This window comes from Pagrus major, chromosome 23 (assembly GCF_040436345.1).
Source record: "Pagrus major chromosome 23, Pma_NU_1.0".
Taxonomy (NCBI): Eukaryota; Metazoa; Chordata; class Actinopteri; order Spariformes; family Sparidae; genus Pagrus; species Pagrus major.
This window is the reverse complement of record NC_133237.1, coordinates 17794260-17813043: the sequence shown is the minus strand read 5'-3', so window position 1 is coordinate 17813043 and position 18784 is coordinate 17794260. Positions and strand designations below refer to the sequence as shown.

Sequence of the window (18784 nt, the reverse complement as noted above, 5' to 3'; positions counted from 1 at the left end):
GCTGTCCAGAGAAAGAGAAAGGGACAAAGAGAGAGAGGGTTACATGAGGAGGGCAGAGCAGGCTGCTGCCAGTGCGGCAGCCGCTGAAAGCTCTGCTCTGCAAGCATCCCAGTCTCAACAGCCTCGTAGGCCCTCTTTTCTCAGGATGGAAAGTCAGGCTGATGCCTATGTCTTGTCCCTCACCCCTCCCTCTCCTCCACCTACCAGTACTCAGCAGACAGCGAGCACTACTGGGAGCACTGGCAGTGGTATGATGGTTCTTCCTCCCCCTGCCCCCTCAGTTGATGCGGATGATGAGTTTGTCTATGCTGACCCCCTCCCACCTCCATTAGAGTTTGCGAATAGCTTCGACAGGGGAATAGGGAGAATATCAGGGTACTCACAACACGGGATGGTGGCCAACAGCCATGCCTCCCGCCAACAACAGGTCCCACCCCCTCCACCCCCTCCACCTCCACCACCGCCACCACCTCCTCCACCCCCCCAAAAAGAACCATTTGTAAGCGGGTTTCCTGCTCATACACCCCTGCCCTCACCTCAGGCCGGGGACTCCACTGCCTCCAGCCTCACGTCGTATGATAGTGAGGTGGCTAACCTGACTCAGTCTGCTCCCTCCCCATCCCAAACGTCGCCCAACCCCCAACATCCTCCTTCGCCCTCTACCCTGCAGCCAACCTCGGGACCTCCACCTCCCCCATCTGTCTCACCACCGCCTCCTCCTGGATCCTATCATAGACCCTTTTCTATGTCCCACCCTCACCACCTTTACAACAGCTCTCACACTCCTGGGCGGTCTTCCCCCACACCTCCCCCTCACACAGTCGCTCCTCCCCCAGCCTACCGTGGTCCGTCAGCGCCCTCCTCCACTGCTGCCACTTCTGCTCTACATAGGAGCACTGCCTCACATGCCACGACCGCTAGCTGTGCCGCTACAACCACCACTGCTGCCACCACAACAAGCACCTCCACTCAGCTCTACCATGAGCGAACACACACCACACATACATCCTCCACCTCCATCATGGGCAGTCGCAGGATAGGGGAGCACCACCGCCCTCCCCCTGCTACCAAGAAAGGAGAGTCGCAGGAGACAGTAGTGGACTCTGGGATTGAGGAGCTGGACAGCCGCAGCAGTAGTGACCACCACCTGGACAGCATCCTGGCTCTAAGTGGAGCCAGGGACAGGCTGGACCGAGGGGAGAGAGGAGGTGGGGCTGGAGGACGGATGGGAGGGGGGGTTGGGACAGGGGAATCAGAAAAGGGAGGAGATTTTCTGGAGTCTTACATGAGCTACTTGGATGGACAAACTTTTGAGATGCAAAATGCCACGGCAGCAGCCTCCACCTACCCCAAATCCAACAGGTTCAGAGAGGGAGGTCGCTCCAGTGATCTACACAGACAGACCAGCACTGCGCCTGCTTCCTACCACTCCCACAGACGAAGGGACGAGCCGGAAGAGGAGGAGGTTGAGGAGGGAGTGACAGAGGATGAAAGTGGCCAGGATGGGTATGGGATGAGGGACATGCAGAATTTGGGTCGTCCCATTTCACCATACTTTGACCGTCCACGCACTCCTGAGATGAAGCCTCATTGGAGCGAGGGGCAGATGAGCGGTGATGGCCAATCCGGGACACTTTTAGAGGGGAAGAAGGTTTACCCACCCGCATCCAGTATGAAGCCCAGCATCATAAATGAGCTGAGCAGCAAACTGCAGCAAAGAGGCAAGGAAAGCTGGAGCAGCCAGAGAACACTGAGCAGACACAGGTACACATTCGTGACAACTCTATTTTTCATTGCACAGCATGAACTACATTTGTTTTTGTTGTTGGTGCACAGCATTGTCATTCTACTCACCTGTGTGAATGTATCAGTATGCCACCTGTGAGTTCTTTATCTCCCATAATTGATGTTCGAACCTTCTGTGAAAAACCGTACTGCCTTTTTATGTCTGTGTAAGTGTTGTCAACTGTGTAAACCTCTCTTTTATTTCTGGCTTTTTCCATGTGTTTCTCTCAGAAGCAGAAACAGGTAATAGAGCCACTTCCAAACTCATTTATATCTGTCAGGAAGAACATAAAACTTTGACACCTGCTTGAATTTACTGCCTGTTTTGAGACAGTAAGGAAGGGGAGAAAAAAGCTTGTTAAACTTGAAACGTCTCAACTAATAACCAATCGTACACAATCAAGATGTTGAAAGAATATACGAATTTTAATCCACAGGTTCTTAAATTTCTTAGTTTTACCAAGATTTCCCTCAAAGGGACAGTTCACCCCAAAATCAAAAATACATATTTTTCTCATACCTGTAGTGCCTTTTATTTAACGGTACTGTTTTTTTTGAGTTGCTGAGTTTTGGGAATATCAGCCATAGAGATGTCTTCTTTTCTTCAGATATAATCAAACTAGATGGCACTTGGATTGTTGTGCTCATGACAGCATGGATGCAAACCTTACTCCTCTTTCAGTTAGCTCTCTCCCTCAGTTAGCTTAATTAATTGGCCCTTTGTCTATAAATATATGCACACTTATGTGGCGATATGGTTGGGAAGTGTATTTTGGAAGAAAGAAAATAGCTCCTACATGAATCTGCTTACAACAAGGTCTGTGGATTATCTTGAGTAACCAGATCATGATTTCTGGGGAGAGATATTGCTCTCCAGACATCTCTACAGTTGCTTTAAAACTCAGCAATTCACACCAAAACAATCAAGATGGATAAATAGCACTACAGGTAGAAGGAAAAATATGTATTTTTGATATTGGGGTGAACTGTCCCTTTAATGTGTTTGCATTTTCATCTTATTGTTTTCTGTGATGCCTTTCTCTTGTAACAATTTCTCTTGCTCTCTTTTACAGATTTTCAGAAGACTCAGCCTCAGCTCTGAGCCCCCCTTCAGCTCGATCACAATCACCATCTCCAATCTCCTTATCGCAACCAGCGTTATCCCCGTCCCCTACCCCTGTGTCCCAGTACCCCAATTGGGGTCGATCCCCATCTCCTCAGCCTCCAATTGCTGCTCAGCCTCCACGTTCCCATTCCCCACTGTCCCCGACATCTTACTCCCCTTACCCCACCTCCCCCAAACACAGACCTGTCTACCGGACCAAAGCCCTAGAATTCCAGTTCATCCCCAGTCGCGAGTCCCGTAAAGCAGAATCACACATACTCCAGCGTAGGCGAGCACCCAGCCCCCTCATCTCCCCATCAGAGAGGCCGAAGCTGGGTCCACCGCGGCCATCATCTCTTCCCCTTCTCCCCACCACACCCCTATACAGTGCCATCTACGACCTCCGAGGTTCAATCACCCCACCATCACCGGGGAACCCTCTTGGAGACCCATACTTCTCCCCCTCTCCTCCCCTGTTTGCCCCCTCTGGTGCCCCTCCACCTCAAAACTCCACCTTAGTTGTTTCCAGATCGCTTTCTCCAACTCACTTCCTGTCTGGGACTTCTTCTCCACCCCTGCACCCTCTCCCTCCGCCTCCCTGCCTGAGTTACCCTCATCTACCGCCTCCTTCCCCTACGAAGCCTTTTGCCTCCAAGCCGCTACCCTACTGGACCAAGTATGACGTTGCAGACTGGCTAGGATACCTGAACCTGGGTGAGCACAGAGAGCGTTTCCTGGACAACGAGATTGATGGCACCCACCTTCCCTCCCTAACAAAGGACGACTATCTGGATTTGGGTGTGACACGTGTAGGCCACCGCATGAACATAGAGCGGGCCCTGAGGACCGTAATGGACAGGTATGGCTGCAACTGTACAGGCTCAACATGACTGACCACTAATTTATTAGATTGGAAGAGTTGCAAAAGACAGTCAGCACAGATGCTCCTTAAATTTGTTCTGGCAGGACTAACTCAATTATTTGGAATATTTACAATTGTTACATGCATTTCTTTTTCATTTTTCAAAACTTTTCACAAAGTTATTTTTACCAACAAGCGGCTAAACCCAACAGTTAATCTCAGATCAAAATGCGTTAATACAACCAACACACTTCATGCACATCTGAGGACCAACTCTCTATACTGCATGAATTGTGCTCCCTTACAGTACCCCATTGTACTGCTGTAAATAGTACCAGCAGCAAGAAGTATTTTAGCCACCTAGAAAATGTTTGCTATATTTTGAATATTTTTGGCGCATTGAGTACAGTGCTCTGCCTCCTGCTGGCATTAGGCACTGCTTCTCCACACAGGTGGAGAGCAGACGGTGAATAGATTTTGGTGGCCAAAGGTCAGAGGTCAAGGTCACTGTGACCTCACAAAACACATCTCAAGAATTCATATGATAATTAGGATAAATTTTGACATGGAGCGGCAAAAAAAAAAGTGTCGTGGAGGCAAAAAACTGCGTTGCGGTAATTCTAGTTTCTCTATTTCTCCATCAACTAGTTGGGCTATTGTCGCAACCAATGTCTCATATGTAAAATCTGTTGTCAGTCATTAAAAGTGTGACAACCAACGTTTTGCCAGTCTAATCTGTCATGTAGTGAGCCACCATACTATCCTAATGAACAAATAATTCTTTCTCACTTTAAATAGCATGAGTCACACAAGAGAATTAATCACAATATAGTACAAAAAACACTATTCATTATCATTTCACTTGTATCCTATGTTTGCTCTTCTGTCCCCAGGCTGTCCAGCAGCCCATTTCCTATTTCTGTACTCTCACCTCGGGATGGACAGACTGAGAGGAGGAGGGACGACGGGAGTCGGAGCTGAGGTTGCAAGCGCAGAAGCAGAATGAGAGAGAGAGAGAGAGAGAGGAAGAAGGAGGGGTTGGAGTCAATGAGGGAGGAAGACACAACTGCTGCTATCCATGGTGGATTCATACAACAAATGAGGGGGGAACAGATTTCACACAGAGAGCGACAGAAAGAGGGAGTCAAATCCCAAAGGGAGATGGAAACACAGGGACGGAAAAAGGGCTGACGATCCAGAAACACACCGGCTGGCGCTCCCCAGTTGTGGCGGGCTGATTTACACGAGTACACTCCCCCCACATGCATGCACGGTCACACCAAACAACAAACAAACACACTTTCATACCAAGACACTATGGCTACAGCAGATATTAAGAGTGGAGAAAAGTGATGAACCAAATACTTGAGAGGAACAATCAAAAGCCAGTTAGATTTTTTGTTGTTGTCGAGAATTGAAGAAGGGTGTCCATCATCGTGCAGCCATCTTGTTTTAGTCCTCTTACCCCTCAGCCGGCTGGTTAAATCTGTTCAGGTTTGAGAGTGAAATTTACCAAGAATACAATTTAGAGTGCAATGAATGAGACACCCTCCCTGTGTGAGTGGATGTTAAGTTTTAAAAGTGAGTATTTGAGGTTGAATGGGGGTGAATGTCTGCAGTAGTGAGGCTTTGTTTGTCTGGTGAAAGCAGGATGACGCAGGGCAGTATATCATGACAGCTTCCACGTTTTTTCAGAGGAGATAAGTGCGTAGATGGAGAACTTGCATCCTTGGTTCAGGCCGAGGAGGCTGGCTGTGTGTTTGGCTTTGATTGGTTTTGTCTTGTTTTTACCTCACCACCTGTAGGGCTCCGTCCTCACTGCAGGTCCTGTGATCAGGATCATATGTGTTTCTCTATAGCTCTTTATCATCTTAAGTCTTATAATGACATATATACAGACTGGTCACTGTATCACGAATTTGTAGCAAAAATAAGTGCCCAGACCAACAAAAAAAAAAAGAAAAAAAAAAAGAAACACACTGATACGCACTCACAGGCACCCGAGATACTACTATACATGCCTGCATGCATACACCAACATGTAGACACACACATACACACAAGCACTTACAAGTGATTGTGTTAGAGTTCATGGGACACCTTATATATAGACACACACTATATGTTTGGATCCAAGATGTACTTATACAAGAGGAGACAGACTGTGATTTCAACTGTTAGACGGGATACGTGACAATGTGAAGAGAAATCTCCCCGAGGATTTTATTTACCGGTAAAGACTTCCTCAGCGTCGAGGCAACTGTTGTACACCAATTCAGACCCTCCGTCCCAAGGGAAGACTGGACTGGAGAGGGGAGGGGAAGAGGAAAAACTGCCATTTTCTTGCTCTTTCCCACCCAATCCCCCCTGCTCCTTCCAGGAGTGGCCCCCCTCTCTCTCGACAAAATCCAGGAGGAAACAAGTGACAACGGGATCTGAGAGAAACGCTTATATCAAGTTTTAATACTATGATTGTTCTTACAATTTTTAAACTTTAAATGGGAATACTGGAATACTGATATTGATATGAAGAGATTTATTGTTACTATTTATCATTACTATCATCGTCCTTACTGTTATTATAGATTCAGAGAGTTCCTGGTTTCAGCCGTTGGCGGCTGAGACGGTGCAGTCAGTGTATTTTCTGACTGTAGTGAAGATAATCGTGCTGGTTATATATATAAATATATGTATATGTAGGTATTTTTGAACTGAAAGATGCATTTTATCTCTTGCACGGTACCCTTAACATTGCTTCTGTGTGAAAGGAAGCATTGCAACTTAATGTGAAGCACATTTTAGAATCACTTCCTTTTACTTTCTCTTCTCCGCTTTTATTTTGTCACACTAAAAAAAGCTTTAATCAAAATTACATGTTGACCGTAATCGATATAAAATATGATTTTCTCACTCTTTTACAAGATTGTTGCCACTTAATTATGCAGATGCTGGAAATGTAGCAGCTGTTGCTCTGCCCACAATACAAATAAGTGAAAATTATATATCACTGTATTTATAGTGACACATTTTTTTCCAATCCCAGATAACAGCCATGCCCTTTTGATGGATCACATCCACAGAGTCTTTTTCCATCTATTGCACTAAAGTCCTTTCATTTCCCCATTAGCTTCCACTGCACATTTACATCCCATTACAACCTCAGTCCTGCTTTTCTCACTGTTGCTGAGATCAACTATAAGGGCTCTCTCATGACCTCTCTACCTTGAACAACACTTCACCTCTCCTGCTGCTTTTCGAGTCCTCGAACACATATCAAACGTGCGTTTTTACATCGGGGGCGTCGACGGGGAGTTTCCCCTCCTCCCGGCCCTGCTATGCTCAGTCTGTTTTTGCAAAAAGATAAATGAGTTTTCATAGATCATGTCGCTCAAAGTGCACACACACACACACACACACTACAAATGTGAACAAGCAAAGGTCACTGAGGATTGACTGATTTGTCTGTGTAGTTGCATTTTACTGGTGGTCAAGGAGAGATTATGTTTGAGTGCAAGGGAAATAGCAATAAGGACGATGAAAATAATGGTCATCTAATTATGGTTTAAGATGTAAAAAAAAAAAAAAGTCTCAAAAGTTCTAAAGAATCTCTGTCTTCCAAATAATGTTTAACATGAAAAGGTACAATGTATTTATTTAACCGTTCTGCTTTCTATACAGTTCGACCCATTCTCTGTATCTGCCCCCTTCCACTGTTAATAACCTGACGGTATCAACAGTCTGTTTTTCGCTCGACATTTACATCTCCTCGTTTGTACAAAGCACCTTCTGCACTCGCTGACATGTGCCAGTGTGCTAACAGCTCATTGTTTATGACCAGCATATTATGCAATGACCCTATTTCCATTAGCAACTGTGGCTTTTCACATTTACGTTTAGAGGTTTTGAAGTAATTTTCAGCCAGAAAGGGGCAGTTTCTGAAAGCAATGAACGAGCAGAATGTGACCAACTTGACTCCACAGCCAGATTCTACTTGTTCCTATCAGGTCTCTAACAAGTTTTCTAGTGTAAATAGGGCCAATTAATAACTTTGGATAAGAAATTTTGACAACATCTCTTGCTGATACAGTGATGTTTTCGTTTTAATCATTTCTTTGCATTTAGAAGTTATAATCGAGAGTGACGGCTCGTCGCCGCTGTCAGGAGAAAAAGTAAGATCTGAGGGAATCGGTTTGACTCTATAGAAAGCATTTCTTTTTCCTTTAAGAGATCTTTTAAAAAATGAGAATATGAACTGATGAAAGGTAACTTACAGAATATATATGTATATGTGATACGCATATACACACATTCATATAAACCTATATGAATTTCAAATGTTTTAAGAGATAATAAATTGTTAGAATTATAATAAAGATACAGAAACAAAGTTCTAATTTATGTTTTTGTTTATTTCTTGAATGAAAAATATTTCATTTTCATCTCAACACTCATATTCACCCTTTGGAGCGTTCTACTTTATTTATTTTCTATCCCTGGTTCACTTTAATGGACCAAACTATCATTGCCAAGCAAGTAGTTCTCTATGTGTCATGTGAATTATGGCATGTAATTGAGAGTTTGATTTCAAATGTATTTATTTTTTTACATAAAAACTTGTAGGTTCTAATAATCTTCTGCTCAGTGTTATAGTAATGCTAAAACAATACATCCTTCCACATGTAAAAAGTAATGAGCACATGTACTCAAGTACTGCGCTTAAATACAATTTTGAGGTATTTGTATTCCCATTTTCTGCCACTTTACACCTCAGATGGAAATACTATACCACACTAGTTATCCAATAGCTTTAGTTACTAGTTACTTTACAGACCCAGACAAAAAAACAAAAAATATAATCAACAAATGCATTACATTTTAAAGATGAGACTTTGTTGAACCCTGGGAACAACTTCACAAGCTACCCAGTAATATAGAGCACTTAAAATTGTCTGCCTTTGTCAGTTGTAATCCGTGTTGTAAAAAGTACTCAATCTACTGATACTTGAATAAAAGTTACTATATCGTGCTAATGTATGATTTGTGGAAAACTGAAACTCACCCATACGAATAATCAGGTAAAAGCCTTAAATGATGATATTATGTAACAAAAGTTTTTTCCTGGGAATAAATGTACTATCAATAGTGCAAGTAAATTAAACATACATTTACATGTATGTATAAACTGTATACTTGCGTGTTGACTTGGCATTAGAGGCAGTATGCAATCTGCAAAGTAACTAGTCACTTAAGTTGTAAAATAAGTGTAGAGTAAAATGAACACTCGCTTCAGAGTGGAGTGATAGTATAAAGTAGCATAAAACTGAAATACTCCAGAACAATTTTGAGATACTTGTACTTTACTCAAGTTCAGTATTTGAGAAAATGTACTTAAAAGTATGTAATTACATATCTATGTGCATGTACATACTGAATCTCGGCCTGACCAATTATTGGATCCAATATTCAGCATTTTTCTTTTTTTACTGTTCATCTGCATCAGGGGGTTTTATATATATATATATATATTTGATTGCCTATAAATGAATTTAAAAATGCAGTACTTCAGCTCTGATGCAACCTGCAAGGTAACGCGTGACTAATGTTATCAAATGAATATAGTGGAGTAAAAAAAAAGTGCATTTACCTTCAAAATGTAGTGGTGTAGAAGGATAAAGTTGAAGAAAATGTAAATACTCAAGTAAATTATAAGTATTTCTACTTTGAAGAAGTAGTTTGTTCTTTATACTGTATGTTGTCTAACATGGACAATGTAAACAGCAACCTTTTTAATCACATATCACAAGGCAAATAATATGCATTTAACACTAAAGTTTTTTAAAAAAATGACTTTATTTACATAGTGTCAATATGTCAACAAGACAGAACTGTTTACATCACGTATGGGTCAAAGGTGCACATTCACCCTCTGGACGACCAGAAAAATTATCTGTCAGGTCCGTGTTATCTAAAAGGTTGGGCACCCCTGTTGTTGGTCCCCCTTTTGCCGCCAAAACAGCTTTGACCCGTAAAGGCATGGACTCCACAACACCTCTGAAGGTGTGCTGTGGTATCTGGCTCCAAGATGTTAGCAGCAGATCCTTTAAGTCCTGTAAGTTGCAAGGTGGGGCCTCCATGGATTGGACTCGTTTGTCCAGCACATCCCACAGATGCTCGATTGGATTGAGATCTGAGGAGTTTGGAGGCCAAGTCAACACCTTGAACTCGTCGTTGTGTTCCTCAAACCACTCCAGAACCACTTTTGCTGTGTGGCAGGGTGCGTTATCCCGCTGAAAGACGCCACTGCCATTAGGGAACACCGTTTCTATAAAGGGGTGTACTTGGTCTGCAAGAATGTTTAGGTAGGTGGTATGTGTCAAAGCAACATCCAAATGGATGGCGGGACCCAATGTTTCCCAGCAGAACATTGCCCAAAGCATCACACTGCCTCTGACAGTACCTCCTGTTGCCATCTCTTTCTCAGTTAAGCGACACACACGCACCTGGCCATCCACATCATGCAAAAGAAAACGTGCTTCGTCGGACCAGACCACCCTCTTCCACTGCTCTGCGGTCCAGTTCTGATGCTCTTGTGCCCACTGTAACCGCTTTCTGCGGAGGACAGTGGTCAGCGTCTGCAGTCCGAGCGGTCTGCGGCTTCGCACCCCCATACGCAGCAAGCTGCGATGCACTGTGTGTTCCGACACCTTTCTATCAGAACCAGCGTTAATTTTTTCTGCAATTTGTGCTACAGTAGCTTTTCTGTGGGATCGGACAACACGGGCTAGCCTTCGCTCCCCACGCGCATCAATGAGCCTTGGGCGCCCGTGACCCTGTCGTCGGTTCACTGGTTGTCCTTCCTTAAACCATTTTTGGTAAGTACTAACCACTGCAGACCGGGAACACCCAACAAGACCTGCAGTTTCAGAGATGCTGTGGCCCAATTGTCTAGCCATTACTATTTGGCCCTTGTTAAAGTCGCTCAGATCCTTACACTTGCCCATTTTTCCTGCTTCCAACACAACAACTTCTAGGACAAAATGTTTACTTGCTGCTTAATATATCAGACACACTGAAGCAGATGGTGTTTGCCGGAGGTACCGTACCTGAATAACAGGAACACAGCAGTTAGGAAAATAATTCGAAAAGCATAATTATAAAGACTACAAGGTTCAAAACATGTTTCAAGCAATAGTCTCCTCAGACTCTGCCTTGTCAGGGGCAGAGCTGCACTTCTGTCAACACCAATTCTCAGAGCCCAGTGCTATACATCACAAGAGATAATAATTTAGTGGCTGCTATTCAAGGCCAAAAGATGTGATGACACAAACCTGATTCACAGCTTAAATCTTCACCTTCTTCAAGACCTGAAATAACAAAAGCAAGAATTAATGTGTTGTTATAATTCAAATTTTTGACCGTCATTGGTTTGTCTTCTCCTCAGAAACTCTGGCTTGTCAGGGCCAAAGATGCACTTTTATCTCCATACAGACTCAGAGCCCAGTGCAAGTCATCAGGGGAGAGGAACAGCTAAATAAATCCTCACGTCACTACAATAAACATCCCTTAAACTTACAGTGTTGACTTTCAACAAAGACATATTGTGGCAAGATGGATCCTATCTGTCCCAAGTTCTGCTTAATTTAAACATTTTACATCTAATGTCCTCTGCACAAGTACCTGTATGCCGTTATATTTAATTGGACTCATGAGTGTACAATCATGAGTGTTCATCGCCCTCCAGTGGCCATTGTTCAAAACTACACCTTTGGCAATTATGAAAAATGAATTTACATTTTTCATCAAAAGATTTCTAAATACTGTCTGCCTTTACAGCTGGTAGACTTGATTAGAGCATTTATAACTATGAGAAAACATTTACATACCTTTAAGACTCAAGCTGAGTCTAGTCAGCGTGGCTTCATGTGTTGAAGGGGGCCTGAAAGGACAAAAGTTATGTGTTATTGTGTTGTCATGATCAGACCCTTTGACCGTCATTGGTTTATTTTCTCCTCAGAAACTCTGGCTTGTCAGGGCCAAAGATGCACTTTTGTCTTCATACAGACTCAGAGCCCAGTGCAAGTCATCAGGGGAGAGGGACAGCTAAATCCACACTATCGTTTTAGATTATAGTATACACCGATCAGCCACAACATTAAAACCACTGACAGGTGACGTGAATAACATTCACAATGCCATGTTCTGCTGTGAAACCTTGGGTGCTGGCATTCATGTGAATGACATCTGACACGCACCACCCATCCAAACACTGTTGTGGACCAAGTACACCCCCTCATCACAACAACACTACCCGATGGCAGTGGCCCCCCAGCAGGACAATGTGCCCTGACACACCGCAAACACTGCTCAGGAACAGCTCGAGGAACACAATAAAGGGCCCCGAGGTGTTGACTGGGCCTCCAAATTCCCCAGATCCCAATCTGATCGAGCATCTGTAAGACGTGCTGGAGCAGGTCTGATCCATGGAGGCCCCACCCCCCAACATACAGGACCCAGAGGACCCACTATAAAACGCCCTGGTGATAGACATAATGTTATGCCTGATTGATGTAGATAGCCTATGTATGAGAACTGGCCTGTAACTATGTATGGACATTAAATAACAAATTTGAGGTACAGTGTATATGGTAAATTCCAAATGTTTATGCCTATGATATTGCACATTATGACTGGTATATCAAAGAGTTATAATGATTATAAACCATGAGACAGCAAAACAGAAAGACTGCCATCTCTCTACTGAAGTCCACCACCTCCTTTGTCTTATAGTAATCAGCTGATATAATATTACCATTACCGGACAAAATATCAACAATGATAACTGAGTTTTCTTATATACTGTACATTTTTTACTCACTATTTTGAAGGTGAATCTGTCTTTACAGATGCAGTAACCTGGTCTGACCAGCAGATGATGTTTGCCAGAGGACCCATACCTGGAAAAACAGGAACACAGCAGTCAGGAAAATAATTCAAAAAGCATAATTATAAAGACTACAAGGTTCAAGCAATAATCTCCTCAGGCTCTGCCTTGTCAGGGGCAGAGCTGCACTTCTGTCAACACCAATTCTCAGAGCCCAGTGCTATACATCACAAGAGATAATAATTTAGTGGCTGCTATTCAAGGCCAAAAGATGTGATGACACAAACCTGATGTACAGCTTACATCTTCACCTTCTTCAAGACCTGAAATAACAAAAGCAAGAATTAATGTGTTGTTATAATTCAAATTTTTGCCCATCGTTGGTTTGTTTTCTCCTCAGAAACTCTGGCTTGTCAGGGCCAAAGATGCACTTTTATCTCCATACAGACTCAGAGCCCAGTGCAAGTCATCAGGGGAGAGGAACAGCTAAATAAATCCTCACGTCACTACAATAAACATCTCTTAAACTTACAGTGTTGACTTTCAACAAAGACGTATTGTGGCAAGATGCAGCCTCTCTGTCCCACCCAAAGAATCCCATGAACACCACGAACAAGGGCTTGTTAAGTCTGCTTTGAGCGCAAGACCCCAATTTCTATACAGCACTATCTACAATTCTGCTTAATTTAAACATTTTACTTCTAATGTCCTCTGCACAAGTACCTGTATGCCGTTATATTTAATTGGACTCATGAGTGTACAATCATGAGTGTTCATCACCCTCCAGTGGCCATTGTTCAAAACTACACCTTTGTCAATTATGAAAAAGGAATTTAAGTTATTCATCAAAAGTTTTCTAAATACTGTCTGCCTTTACAGCTGGTAGAGGTGATTAGAGCAACTATAACTATGAGAAAAAAAATCTTTTACATACCTTTAAGACTCAAGCCGAGTCTAGTCAGCGTGGCTTCATGTGTTGAAGGGGGCCTGAAAGGACAAAAGTTATGTGTTATTGCGTTGTCATGATCAGACCCTTTGACCGTCATTGGTTTACTTTCTCCTCAGAAACTCTGGCTTGTCAGGGCCAAAGATGCACTTTTGTCTTCATACAGACTCAGAGCCCAGTGCAAGTCATCAGGGGAGAGGGACGGTTAAATCCACACTATCGTTTTAGATTATAGTATACACCGATCAGCCACAACATTAAAACCACTGACAGGTGACGTGAATAACATTCACAATGCCATGTTCTGCTGGGAAACCTTGGGTGCTGGCATTCATGTGAATGACACTTGACACGCACCACCCATCAAAACACTGTTGAGGACCAAGTACACCCCCTCATCACAACACTACTACCCGATGGCAGTGGTCCCCAGCACGACAATGTGCCCTGACACACCGCAAACACTGTTCAGGAACAGCTCGAGGAACACAATAAAAGGGCCCAAGGTGTTGCCCGGGCCTCCAAATTCCCCAGATCCCAATCTGATCGAGCATCTGTAAGACGTGCTGGAGCAGGTCTGATCCATGGAGGCCCCACCCCCCAACATACAGGACCCAGAGGACCCACTATAAAATGCCCTGGTGCCAGACACCACAGGACACCCTCAGAGGTCTTAAGTCCATGGCTTGACAGGTCAGAGCTGTTTTGACTGCACAAGGGGAACCTTCACAATATTAGGCAGGTGGTCATAATGTTATGCCTGATCGGTGTATGAAATAACCATGAGATCATACCAGGGAAGTTCATGTTAAAAAAGCAGGCGACAACCAAACCCCTCTGAGACAGATGTGTAGATTTAGATGAACACTATGACTACATGATAAGATGTTATACTTGAAACTGACGACCTGAGCGAGTAGCCACCTGTTGTAGCTGAAGTTCTGAGGCAAGATAACACCAACAAAAATCACATGACCATACTAAACAGGTCCTCACAAATACCATGGTGTGCTGCTGGCTTTAATTAAATATAGGGCTAACATGAGGCAGGTCTTTATTTATACCATGGGACAATGTTGTGCAGCAGTTCAAGTGCAAAGTAGGAAATGAAACAAATATAAATTATCAAAAAGATGTTAATCCAAAATATATGATGGCAGTGGCCCCCCCAGCAGGACAATGTGCCCCGACACACCGCAAACACTGCTCAGGAACAGCTCGAGGAACACAAAGGGCCGAGGTACTGACTGGGCCTCCAAATTCCCCAGATCCCAATCTGATCGAGCATCTGTAAGACGTGCAGGAGCAGGTCTGATCCATGGAGGCCCCATCCCCCAACATACAGGACCCAGAGGACCCACTATAAAACGCCCTGGTGCCAGACATAATGTTATGCCTGATCGGTGTAGATAGCCTACGTATGAGAACTGGCCTGTAACTATGTATGGACAAAATATCAACAATGATAACCGAGTTTTCTTATATACTGTACATTTTTTACTCACTATTTTGAAGGTGAGTCTGTCTTTACAGATGCAGTAACCTGGTCTGACCAGCAGATGATGTTTGCCAGAGGACCCATACCTGGAAAAACAGGAACACAGCAGTCAGGAAAATAATTCAAAAAGCATAATTATAAAGACTACAAGGTTCAAGCAATAATCTCCTCAGACTCTGCCTTGTCAGGGGCAGAGCTGCACTTCTGTCAACACCAATTCTCAGAGCCCAGTGCTATACATCACAAGAGATAGTTTAGTGGCTGCTATTCAAGGCCAAAAGATGTGATGACACAAACCTGATGCACAGCTTACATCTTCACCTTCTTCAAGATCTGAAATAACAAAAGCAAGAATTAATGTGTTGTTATAATTCAAATTTTTGCCCATCGTTGGTTTGTTTTCTCCTCAGAAACTCTGGCTTGTCAGGGCCAAAGATGCACTTTTATCTCCATACAGACTCAGAGCCCAGTGCAAGTCATCAGGGGAGAGGAACAGCTAAATAAGTCCACACTTCACTACAATAAACATCTCTTAAACTTACAGTGTCAACTTTCAACAAAGACGTATTGTGGCAAGATGCAGCCTCTCTGTCCCACCCAAAGAATCCCATGAACACCATGAACAAGGGCTTGTTAAGTCTGCTTTGAGCGCAAGACCACAATTTCTATACAGCACTTTACACTTCTGCTTAAAAATGAAATAACCATATGACCATACCAGCAAAGTTAAAGTTACACAATCAATCAACTATGTTTTGATGCTGCTTACCTTGTGATTTCTGACTACCTGTAGCTCATCTCCCTGTTAGCTACCATGCTAATGTAACCTGAAGCCTTACCACGTGGAGATAGGCCCACTGTGCACTGACTGCCCGGCTATTCCTGCTGCAGATGCATGCGAGGGCAGCTGGCAGTAACAGGCGGAAACCAAACCCCATTGACAAAATCGCGAAGTTTAACGTTGCCTTGCTCGACACCAGACAACACGAGTACAATAAGTGGCCACATGCTTCGAGTCGTAGCCACACATCACTGTGTTAAGTTCGGCATACAAGTTATCCACCGAAGTCGGCGTATATTTCAACATAAACCAACAAACTTTCACAAACGGCGTTGTTTGTTAGTGCTCGTTAACCAAACCGAATCACGCTTATTGTACAGTCTGAGTAGAAGTTAGCATTAGCTTAAATCAGCTGACGGGGAATTCATGTTTTTAATCATTCACAAATCCCAATTGAGGTACGTTGTGGTAGTTGATATGTAAGCAGTTATTAGTACGACAATCTACTAACACTTATTTTATATTTATCACAAAAACAAACTTCACAGCGTGAGCTTACCGGGTTCGCCTGCAGCAGACAGCAGTCAGCAGCTCACTGACCGCTGCTAGCTAGTGCCGCTTCCTTGTCTTCTCCATAATGGCGGTTGTCAGTCAGCTTAAGCGCATCACCGCCTCCTGCTGGACTGGAGGGGAATTGGACGCAGCAAATTAAAATCTGAAATCTCTCTCCATTTCATTTTTAAAAACAGAAAAATTTAATAATCGTCAGGACAGTTGTGTCGTGGACTTATCCACTGATTATTTGTTTTCAGTACAAGCAAGTACAAGTGTTGAAAATCAAGGCAAACACAAAAGCATTGTAATACTTCTAGCTACAAGACAACACACAAGATAGTAGCAACGCAATGGCAACTCTGCTGATGACAATCTTTAAAATTAAACTATAATAATAATTAGATAGAAGTGTAGATGTACATAAACACTGTGAATACATGATAGGCGATGACTTAAAACAGACGACCTGACAGTGTATCGACCTGTCAAAACTGATGTGTCAGCACACAGGCCCTCACACATACCAAGGAGGTTTCCTGCTGGCTGTGGCTGCATGATAGAGTAACAAAATCATATTGTGATTATTTTTATATTGCAATATTATTCACGATTACTGGGAATGATCATTTTTGCATCACATAATTTTCCTTTTCACTGAAAAAACGATTAAAATCATGATGATGTGACATTTGTTGTCTGTAGCAAACAAGAATTAACAGTATTAGTAGGCCAGGGTTAGGGTTAGGGTAATAATATAATATAATATAGAATTTTGCTTATACCAAATGAAATAATAAAATCAGCATGAAGTAGATGAGATGTAATGTTTGAGTGCCAGAGGATTAACTGATTTACTGTGGCATTCTGTGGTGCATTGTAGCGATAACAGTCTACTGCTGAAGGTGCTGACCTGATGTGTGACCATCACATCGTGTCCACAACACTCCAGCACCCTCTACTCTGACACCACTAACAAAGAATCCACCACCTCCCGGACAGAACCGGCCTTCCTGATAAGCCTGTTGATTCTGTTGGCGTTGCTGACCCTGACCCTGCCGCCCCAGCACACAACAGCCTCTGTGTTCTTAGCCCAACAATGACCATTACAGTACAAAATATCAACAATGATAGCAGGACGTTTACTTTTGTACTGCACATGTTTGACTCACTATTTTCAAGGTTTGCTGTCTTTGCAGATGCAGGAACAAGGTTCGACCAGCAGATGTCATCATATTAAATGTCAAGCGCTCCAAAACAATCAATCATTTTAAACACAACTACATGTGGTTTAGCACTTTGTAAAGCTTTCTCTCCAGTCAACCATTTTCACTGAATGGCTGAGGACATGCTTTGAAAAGCCTCTTATGAAGCCTGGTGTCATTCAGCCTATTCTACATGAATCTGTAGATGAACACTACAGCAGGTTTCACAGTAAAATACTGTAATTATGCTTTGCAATGCATGATGGGTAATTATTTGGGATTTTACAGTAAGGTGCTGTTCATGCAGTAATTTAGCAATAACATATTGTAGTTTTACAAGAAGGTACACATCCTAACATGCTGAAAGGCTAACAACAAGCTAACAGGCTAAGAGCCTAACAGGCTAACATTCTAACAAAAGGGTAACATGCTAACATACTTACAACAGGCTAAGAGACCTACAAATGGTCCAACAAGGTATAGATTCTAACAACAGGCTAACATGCTAACAGGGTAATATGCTAGTAAATAATTACGGTTGGATTAATGCAAAAACACAGTACATTGCACTAATGTTACTATAAATGAACTGGAAAAGTGCACATTTACAAAAGCCACAACTGCTAATTACAGTATAATAATGTAATTTAACATCAAAAGACACTTTTTACAGTAAAATTGTGTCAAATTACTGAAGAAACACAATAGATGAAAAGATTTTTTTGCAGATTGGATTTCCACATTTGCACTTTTCTTGGTATGATATGAATACGGGATCATGATTTTGGTGCAAGGACTATGAAATATCTTTACACTGAGACAATATTTTCTATATGTGTAGAAAGGAATGTAAATATGTTTTTACATCAATGCATTTTTAACAAAGTAAACATATGGCTACTTAAACACTTCAGGATTATTCAGAGTCTTTATTTGAATAACTGACTAGAATAAAGAAGGCTGCACTAAAATATCTTTTGTTTCCTCTTGGACTTTACACTTAACCACGACATGGTGTATCTGTACTTCATTCACATGACAGAGACGTTATTCTACTTGTTGACATCATCTGTCTCTCATTGCTATCATCATTTTAATCACAGGATCTTACTGTGTCGTCATGATACCTGTCTACTATCTTTACAGATTTGATTATAGGATTACTCACG

The 18784-nt window shown here is 42.8% G+C and overlaps 1 protein-coding gene, 1 long non-coding RNA gene and 8 other non-coding genes across 10 annotated transcripts in view; 1 reads left to right on the top strand and 9 right to left on the bottom strand.

Moving 5' to 3' along the window:
• Positions 1–4733, top strand: part of shank1 (SH3 and multiple ankyrin repeat domains 1) — a 56781-nt gene extending 52048 nt beyond the window's left edge. The window contains exons 25-27 of the mRNA XM_073494656.1: positions 10–1764; positions 2859–3749; positions 4646–4733. Of these exons, the coding sequence (XP_073350757.1) occupies positions 10–1764; positions 2859–3749; positions 4646–4733 (2734 nt within the window). The remainder of the gene's footprint in view (positions 1–9; positions 1765–2858; positions 3750–4645) is intronic.
• Positions 4734–9590: 4857 nt separating this feature from the next.
• Positions 9591–16481, bottom strand: LOC141018910 (uncharacterized). Its single transcript, XR_012180755.1, has 9 exons — positions 16418–16481; positions 15375–15410; positions 15085–15163; positions 13568–13620; positions 12921–12956; positions 12628–12706; positions 11636–11688; positions 11081–11116; positions 9591–10855 (listed from the first exon to the last, which is right to left on the bottom strand). It is a non-coding gene; the product is annotated as an uncharacterized lncRNA (long non-coding RNA).
• Positions 10943–11032, bottom strand: LOC141020298 (small nucleolar RNA SNORD88). Its single transcript, XR_012180825.1, has one exon. It is a non-coding gene; the product is annotated as a small nucleolar RNA SNORD88 (small nucleolar RNA).
• LOC141020291 (small nucleolar RNA SNORD88) lies at positions 11183–11274 on the bottom strand. Its single transcript, XR_012180818.1, has one exon. It is a non-coding gene; the product is annotated as a small nucleolar RNA SNORD88 (small nucleolar RNA).
• LOC141020293 (small nucleolar RNA SNORD88) lies at positions 11756–11847 on the bottom strand. The gene has a single exon (XR_012180820.1). It is a non-coding gene; the product is annotated as a small nucleolar RNA SNORD88 (small nucleolar RNA).
• On the bottom strand, positions 12783–12872 carry LOC141020297 (small nucleolar RNA SNORD88). The gene has a single exon (XR_012180824.1). It is a non-coding gene; the product is annotated as a small nucleolar RNA SNORD88 (small nucleolar RNA).
• LOC141020295 (small nucleolar RNA SNORD88) lies at positions 13023–13114 on the bottom strand. Its single transcript, XR_012180822.1, has one exon. It is a non-coding gene; the product is annotated as a small nucleolar RNA SNORD88 (small nucleolar RNA).
• On the bottom strand, positions 13688–13779 carry LOC141020292 (small nucleolar RNA SNORD88). The gene has a single exon (XR_012180819.1). It is a non-coding gene; the product is annotated as a small nucleolar RNA SNORD88 (small nucleolar RNA).
• On the bottom strand, positions 15240–15329 carry LOC141020296 (small nucleolar RNA SNORD88). The gene has a single exon (XR_012180823.1). It is a non-coding gene; the product is annotated as a small nucleolar RNA SNORD88 (small nucleolar RNA).
• LOC141020294 (small nucleolar RNA SNORD88) lies at positions 15477–15568 on the bottom strand. Its single transcript, XR_012180821.1, has one exon. It is a non-coding gene; the product is annotated as a small nucleolar RNA SNORD88 (small nucleolar RNA).
• Positions 16482–18784: the final 2303 nt, after the last annotated feature.